This window comes from Staurois parvus, unplaced genomic scaffold (genome assembly GCF_062004578.1).
Source record: "Staurois parvus isolate SC_StPar_1 unplaced genomic scaffold, SC_StPar_1.0 ptg000188l, whole genome shotgun sequence".
Classification (NCBI taxonomy): Eukaryota; Metazoa; Chordata; class Amphibia; order Anura; family Ranidae; genus Staurois; species Staurois parvus.
In genome coordinates, this window is record NW_028317984.1 from 436,097 (window position 1) to 444,952 (window position 8,856).

The window sequence follows — 8,856 nt, forward strand, 5'->3', positions numbered from 1 at the left end:
GTGGATTTGGGGTTTTCATGAGCTGTAAGCCATAATCATCACAATTATGACAAATCACGGCTTGAACTATCTTGCTTTGCATGTAATGAGTCTATCTCATATATTCGTTTCACCTTTTAAGTTGCATTACTGAAATAAATGAACTTTTGCACGATATTCAAATTTTTTGAGTTTCACCTGTATACATCACAAACTACTAAAACTTGCTGTAGTAGATGAAACTGAATAATTGAAGAGCAACACATACTGTACATGTGAATTTAATATCTTTTGCAAAACAATGAAAAAAAATAGGTTGTGCAAAACTGTATGCAGGAAATTTTACGCTAAAATCCTTGCTGCTTAGTACTAGAGTAAAATATTCTTCAAAAAATATCTTGGCACAGGGATATGGTGGTGGTGTGTATATGTTTATGGTTTTGGGTTTTAGTGCTTTTTAACCACTTGCCCTCCAGAGGATTTACCCCCCCCCCCTTCCCATTCCTGACCAGGCCATTTTTTTGTGATACGGCGCTGCGTTACTTTAATTGACAATTGCGCGGACATGAAAAGCTGCACCCAAATGAAATGTCCTTTTTCCCCCACAAATGGAGCTTTCTTTGGTTGCCTCTGTGCTTTTTATGTTTTGCGCTATAAACAAACAGACCGACAATTTTGAAAAGAAAACTATTTTTGACTTTTTTGCTATCAAGTAAAAAATTTAAAAAATCAAAATGTCATAAATTTAGGCCAAAATGTATTCTGCTACATGTCTTTGCTAAAAAAATCTCAATACGTGTAAATTAATTGGTTTACGTGAACGTTGTAGCATCTAAAAATGGCGGTGTATATATACTGGGATTTTTTTTTTCGTACTAATAATGGCGGCAATCAGCGACTTATAGCAGTACTGCAGCGGGGTGGGAACTGATTAACTTACACTGACATCCCCAGTGACACTTATACAGTGATCAGTGCTAATAAAAAGCACTAACACTGTACTAATGACACAGGGCAGGAAGGGGTTAACATCTGGGCGATCAAAGGGTTAACTGTGTGCGGTTTTACAAAGTGTGCTGTATGTATCTTACTGTGTAAACATGCTGCTTTGTATTGCTCTGATGTGCAGAGCAATAAAAATAGCATGCTGGTGCTGACAGGGGAGAGATCTATTTTATTTACAGACCTTTCCCCTGTCAGTGTTCGTCGGCGATTGCCATGTGACGGCGGGGAATCTCCATCCGGGACCCGGTGATCGACAGCTGTAGCTACCAAGGGCGGCGCGCACACCCTTTACCCGAAATACAAAGTCACTTGTGTGTATATATACTTGATTTTGCACAGTCCTGCCGCCCTATAGCAGTAGTTCTGCTATAGGGTGGTTGGGAAGTGGTTAAGTGCAATTTTCATCGGATGTCATTCCCCATGATCTTACTCCTTCCTGATCTCGTTGCTGAACCCTTAGACACCTATTTTGCTTTTATGAAGGTTTTTTTTTTTTTTTTTTTTTTTTTGAGGAATGAGGAAGGGTGTAGGTGGGCAGGCAATCTGATAAGACCCTTTTTAAAGTATATCCAAATGCACCATCTATAATGTCCCATTTGAAGAGATTTTCTCCTCCTGTTGTGAGAGGGATGGATTTGGGTTTCTAGAGCACTGGGCTGACTTCATTGGGGTACAACCTATATGCTAAACCTAGTTTGTATGTTTTACTCCTACCTACCTCCAATCCAATCTGATGTGGTCTGCTAAAAAGAAACTGAAGGGGATCTGTCACCCTCCGTCTTGGCAGATCGGATTGGAGAGTAGTTGGATGGTGGAGTCTTTTCTTACCAACCGGCCATGGAGCAGGCTGTGTCTGTGTCAGCTTTACATAAACTGAGCAGACATGGACCTGTCGTCCACCTGCTCCTGCTCTGATCAGCAGGGGACCAGTGGACCCCTCAGGATCTCCTGCTGACCTAAATGGAGCCTGCCTTATGTGAAAGGGACTTACGAATTGTTGTTTTTTTTTAAGGTGATATTGAAATTAAGAAGTGGATACTACTTTAAAACCTTCTTTTGAGTTTATTCATTTTCAGCAACAAAAACATGACAGGAGTTTCAACCCGAATTGTTTTAGCTACTTTTTTTTTTTTTTTAAGTGGATCTAGCATCCGTTATATTTTTTTCATAAAAGCATGCATATCGAGTAATATATAATTGATGCTTTATACGGTCTTTTCTTCTATCTCTGTCTAAATTCTCTGCTTGAAGACATATTAGACCATTCATCTGAGACCGCTGTGAGCACAGACTTGACTTCAGAAACATCATGAACTCCTCAAATTCTGTATTATACATGTATCTTAGCAGTCCAGTCTGTGAATGTTTAAAAAGTGCGCATGTAGCATCTTTTTCATGTATAATCAAGATACACCTAATCTGGGGAAAAAGTGTAAATTGTATGTTTGCAGACTTTTATACTAAAATAAATATATACACATTTTTTTTCTTAAAGTATGTTTTCATTCTTGTGGCAGGGATGGTAAAAAAAATAGGCACTTGCGCATACCCCTTAATGCAAACACAGCAACTTTAGGGGGTTTGCACACATGCTGCCTCCATGATGCTTGCATCTGCAGCAAAACTTATACCCCCTGTTGCTTTTGTGGGGCAGTACTACAACCAAACACTACTCATTTGAGTGAATATAGCTGTCCCACAACAGTATCAATGCAATGCACGTGGCAGTGGGAGCTTTTCAGGGTTAAAACGGGCACTGTCATTGCCTCCCATTTTCCTGTCAACTGCCCTCTGAAAAGCGGCTGACTAAATTGCTTTTCAGAAGTGCGGCAAGCGATACTGCTATTGTAAATGAGAATGTGTAATTTTGTTTTATACATAAAACCTGTGAATTTGGTAAGTTTCTTGCTTAAAGCAGAATTTTACTCTGTCAACACTGACTATTTTTTAATCCCTGTGCTAGCATTAGTAAATAGATATGAAAGTATTATTACTTTTCTTCGGTTGCTTTCTGGTTTTTAGCCCAGGCCAAAATTATGTCATACATCCCAAGAGTCTTCATGGGCATTTTTTTCTTATTTGAAGGAGGGGAGGAGGGGCTTTCTCATCTAAGCACACCTTCCTGCCTGCATTCCTGAGCTAAGGGCAGATAGATTCCAGGAAGTAAATTCTACATGAATCAACTGCCCTTACTCAAGATGGTCGCAACTAGAAATGCTTGGTCGGTGTCTTTCAAAGTGATTTCTCAACAAAATAAAGCATGAGATATGGTTGGGTGAGTTTGCTTTGAATATTAAAATGAATTAAATAGCCTTTTCAGTTTGTGCTGCTCAGATACAGTTTTTAGTTCCGTTTCAAAAAAACAAAATCAATAAAATGTGTGAGAATTGAATATGTTGCAACCAAATGATGGCTCCACACTTACAGATGTTTATTACCATTGTCCTAGTATTCTCCCTGCCATTTCTTTCATCTTCAACAAAGGTTTACATTTTTGCTCTCAACCGTTTACTTTCTAGTAGAATTGATTTTGATGGCTGTAATTCCGCCACTTTATGACCTCGACTATATCCATATCACTATGTTATCACATAGGGGGCTTGTTTGCTAAAAAAAAAATTAAAATGTAAGTTTTAATTTAAAAAAAATGTAAAAATACTTAAAAATGTTTAAAACCTCTCCAGGCCCATGTATACACGTATATGATTGCAAATGGGTATTGCCATGCACTCCGGAGTAAGAGCACTAATTTTAACACCACCATTCACTGTTAACACTAAAATGATGAATTGTGAAGGCTTTTGAATCAAAGCCTGTGGACATTTTTGAGTACTGTATATTTTTTCTCATTTTGAGGGCCCACACATTTTTGAGGGTTGATATTTACGTGACACTTCCTCATTTTTTTACATTTTACCTAACATTGTGTTTGTGTGCATGAAAATTAATTTGATTGTATTTGTACTAAAATAGAGATTTGACAAACAGTAGCAATTGGAAACTAGCACTATTTTATTCTCTGGGGTCTCTGCGTTCACAAAATATAGGCGTTTTAAGTGCATTTTCATGTACAGTAAATACATATAAATATACAAAAAATAAAATACATAAAATGAATATTTTAGTATGTGTGCACAAAATGCCTTTAGCAGGCAGGGTTAAGTCATCTTAATCTAGGCTAAATCATTTTGTGTGAACAATAGCTTGTATATTGTCACATCAAAAATGTATTAATGCAGGCATGCATAGTTACTGTAAATTCCTCCTGAAGTATGTTCTAGTAATGTTTTGTTTTCTTTTTTCCTTCAGAGTATGCATGGGCCTTATCCCTTTGGAGAATCCTAAAAGCAGCTTTATTCTTGTCCCATGCCTTGTGTCCTTTTCCCACTCCATGAAATAGGACATCTTCTGCAAGTTACCTACTGAAGATCACTTGGGGAATAATGGTGTTGGTGACCCTGATAATTATACTCCGGGTGCTGCCTTTCTTGCTCCTTTTTAAAAGAATTTCCCCTGGTTTTTTTTTTACCTTTTCTTTTGCACAACCTTTGCACGCCAGCTAAGAATAGACAACAAGACCATGGATACAAATGTTAATATTTAGAATTTCAGTGTTTTTCACTTAAAAGCCATGATCTCCAATTTGATATCAAGCTGCAAATAATTTCCTGTTTAAAAACCTAAATCCCTATCTTATGCGAATTTTCAAATGCAGCCTAAAAACAAAATAAGTTGCTAAAATGTTGTTTCTCTTTAATTCTTAAAGTGCTTGGTTTAGTTTCTGATTACTTTTAAATCAGTAGCAGCAGTTTTGCAGAAGTAAATGTTATCAGAGTTTTTTTCCTTTTTGTAGGGGGAGGTTGCAAAGATGTATTCTGCTTATACTTTATTAAAATAAACAAAAATACCTATAATATTTAGTAGATTTCCAGCTTACAAATAGTGCTCCATTATGCTAAAGTTAGGATTCTGGCCCAAGCTTTTTGTTTTACGGAGGAGTTCCCTGTGAAAATTAGTTAGGCTTCTACGTGTTCAATCAAGGCAAGCCTTGTCTGCTAACCTGCTAAATAGGCTATATCATTTTAGGGAAAGTGTTTTTCTTGTCTAAATATTCAAAGCAGCTAGAGTAGGCGTTATCGTTCTAAACCATTTGGGTGATAAAAAAGGAAAAATTAAAAGGCAACAGCACAAGATAAGGAATCCCAGTATAAATGGCTGCATGTGCCTACATACAGATAATAGACATATACTGCTGAAAGTATATATGCTGTAGTTGATTAGAAAATATTTAAAAACTCATTAATTGGTCATTAGGAATTTAAAAACCACATGAATTCCATAATTCCTACTTTCTTCTGTGTACAGTGTAATTGTTTTGTGTCATAGCTATTGGAGGTGCAGTAATACACTAGGAAAATGGAAGTGTCATGGGTTTGGCTGCTGATATGGAATTGATGTTTTCAAATGCCTATTTTTATGGATTTTTGGAAGGAGGTTGATTACGTAAACTTCCATTATTAAGTTTCTATACTTTCTGCTGCATGCGTTTATTATATTTAACAATGTATACAGAGATTTCTTTTCTGTTGCCTGATGGTGGCAGCTACTTTTGACCATTTAATTGTAGAAAATTGGATATCTCCCTCCTCCTGCACCTTCTTTATCTTATCTGGGCACAGGAAGAGCAATGTCTGATAATACAGGTAAAAATCAAGCAGTTAGCTGGGCCAGTGCAGCTAGTGATTGAAGATTAGTATCGTGCTTCTGCTTTGTGAGGAGACTGTGGGAGAGGCAACGCCTTCACTTAGTTAAAGTATATGTAAACCATACCAGTGAATATTTATTTAATCCCTTTTTCATCTAAATAAACCATGAAAAGTGTTTTTGTTGTAGATATTCGACAAGTGAAAAAAATACCTGTTCATTTTGCCAGAAATCTTCTGAGCTGATAACTTCTTTTGCTCCCTGCCTGTACGTAGAGAGAGTTATGGAGGTCAAGAGGAGGGAGTAGATAAGGCGAGGGTTGTGTTCTTTGTAATCTTTCAGAAATGAAGTTGGTAGGGCTGACACCACAGGGTTTATTTATTAAAGCTAGCGTGTGCAAAATTGGGCTCACTTCTACATAGAAATCAGCTTCCGGGTTTTAATTGCCAAAGCTTAATTGAACAAGTTGAGGTTAGAAGCTGATTGGTTTCTGTGCAGAAGTGAACCTGTTTTGCGCACTCTAGCTTTAGTAAATCTGTGTTCAGGAGTGCTGTGTTGTCATGTCAAAGCGGAAAGTAGGTGCATAAAATATTTCTGACACCAACAGCTATTCTTCTATACTTGAAGCCTCTTTAAAGGAATAAAACATGGTGGAATGTCCATGTATTCCTGAGATACAGAAGGTTCAGAAGATGGTGGGCAGTCCTAAATTAAGTTGATCCTGTTTATTGTATCCTCCTCTTTACAGAAATAGTTTTACACATCATAGATTTTGAATCACATTTTAATTAAAATATCCTAAAATAATACACTACGTATTTGTACATTGTTTAGGCTTGGGCTGTCAGTTGTCAATTGCTCTTTGCTCACTAGGGGCAGTTTTATAAAAGTTGGAGGAACATATTTTCAGTATTGATCTAAGCAGCCAGCCAGATATCTGTTTGATTTTATTTGCTGCAGGATGACATCAGCAATCTGTCCTTTAGCTTTCTTCCAGTTTTTATAGATCTGCAGCAAGTTTTTTTTTTTTTTTTGTTTTTTTTTTTGTCAACACGCACTCTTCTAAATTGTTAATGGTTTAAACTAATTAATACACAACCCACCAAGTTTTTTGGTCTCCGCTTAGTCAAATGTTTCCATGATAAGAAACACTTGGCACATTGCCATTGATGTATGCCTCTAAAATGCCATTTGTTTCTGGTAATTCTAGCAAATTTCTGTAGCTGCTGTCAAAACCAAGACTGGGTTTTTGAAAACTAGTTAAAACTTTCCCACTGCATGTTTGTGTCTTCTCTTGTAAACAAGTAGGTTAGTTATCAATGTATGGAACAAGAACACATGCTTTTTGTACTGTTGAGGAGCTTGGCAACCAACGTTTTGGTAATCATACTGAAGGTATTATTGTAGAAACATGCTTTCCAGCCCTGCCTCCTAAAAGGAAAATATATAAATATATATAAAAATAGATATAATTTTGGGATAAAAAGCTCCTTGTTTCATGTATTTTTTTATGGTGTGAGCGTTCAGTAGGTAGGGTGTGTGCTCAGGGTCAGACATGCATGAGATGAGTGTGCAGAGTGTTTGGGTTTTTTTTTTGTTTTTTGTTTTTTTTTTTTGGTCGGGTGGGGGGTTGGAAGGGACTGGGATGAAGTGCTTGGAAAACTGAAAAACATGATAAAATGTTAAAAATGAGGATTTTTTTCCTCATTGTTTAAAGAATATTTCTATCAATAAATTAACATGGAATAAAGTTGTCTCATGTCTTGTATTTCCACATTGCAGATATGTACACATGTAGTGTTGCTGCTTTGGTAAACTAAATTTGCATTCATAATGCATGCTGAGCTGTTTTAAAAGGTATATTGGCAATATATGATTGGGGAGAAAGGGGATTCTCTGATAGAGAGCATAGCACATGTGCGAGGAAGCTTCCATATTGAATTTAAAGAATAAGTGCACTTATACACCTCATTCACACTGACACTCCTGTATCTGGCTTTTCTAAATGTTGGAGAGGTAATCTGGTAAGTAGAAACAATATTTATGCTTCCTGGATCACATTCCTGCATGATGTTCCTGCTTTAACCACTTGAGGTCCAAAGTGTTTCACCCCCCTCCAGTCCAGGACATTTTGCAGTTCTCTGCGCTGTCACACTTTGACAATTACTTAGTCATGCTACGCTGTACCTAAATTAATTTTATATAATTTTTTGAGACAGAGCTTTCTTTTGGTGGTATTTAATCACCAATGTATGTGTGTGTGTGTGTGTGTGTGTGTGTGTGTGTATGTATATGTGTGTGTGTGTGTGTGTGTGTATATATATATACAGTCATGGCCGAAATTGTTGGCACCCTTGATATTTCTCCAGGAAATCATGTATTTCTCACGAAACGTATTGCATTAACACATGTTTTGCTATACACATGTTTATTCCCTTTGTGTGTATTGGGACAAAACAAAAAAAGGGAGGAAAGAAAGCAAATTCGACATAATGTCACACAAACCTCCAAAAATGGGCTGGACAAAAGTATTGGCACCCTTTCACAACTGCGGATAAATAAGAATGTTACAAGCATGTGATGCTCCTGTAAACTCACCTGGGGCAAGTAACAGGTGTGGGCAATATAGAAATCACACCTGAAAGCAGATAAAAAGGAGAGACGTTCACTTAACCTTTGCATTGTGTGTCTGTCTGTGCCACACTAAGCATGGACAACAGAAAGAGGAGACGAGAACTGTCTGAGGACCTGAGAACCAAAATTGTGGCAAAATATCAACAATCTCAAGGTTACAAGTCCATCTCCAGAGAACTAGATTTGCCTTTGTCCACAGTGCGCAACATTATCAAGAAGTTTGCAACCCATGGCACTGTAGCTAATCTCCCTGGTCGTGGACGGATGAGGAAAATTGATGAAAGATTGCAACGCAGAATAGTCCGGATGGTGGATAAGCAGCCCCAAACATGTTCCAAAGACATTCAAGCTGTCCTGCAGGCTCAGGGAGCATCAGTGTCAGCGCGAACTATCCGTCGACATTTAAATGAAATGAAACGCTATGGCAGGAGACCCAGGAGGACCCCACTGCTGACACAGAGACATAAAAAAGCAAGACTACAGTTTGCCAAAATGTACTTGAGTAAGCCAAAAGCCTTCTGGGAAAACGTCTTG

At 37.5% G+C, this 8,856-nt stretch overlaps 1 protein-coding gene across 1 annotated transcript in view; it reads left to right on the plus strand.

The window, feature by feature from the left end:
- ILRUN (inflammation and lipid regulator with UBA-like and NBR1-like domains) overlaps window positions 1-7,438 on the plus strand; it is a 65,263-nt gene extending 57,825 nt beyond the window's left edge. Inside the window, exon 5 of the mRNA XM_089677561.1 lies at window positions 4,294-7,438. Within this exon, the coding sequence (XP_089533687.1) occupies window positions 4,294-4,329 (36 nt within the window). The 3' untranslated portion in view covers window positions 4,330-7,438. The remainder of the gene's footprint in view (window positions 1-4,293) is intronic.
- The last annotated feature ends 1,418 nt before the right edge of the window (window positions 7,439-8,856 follow it).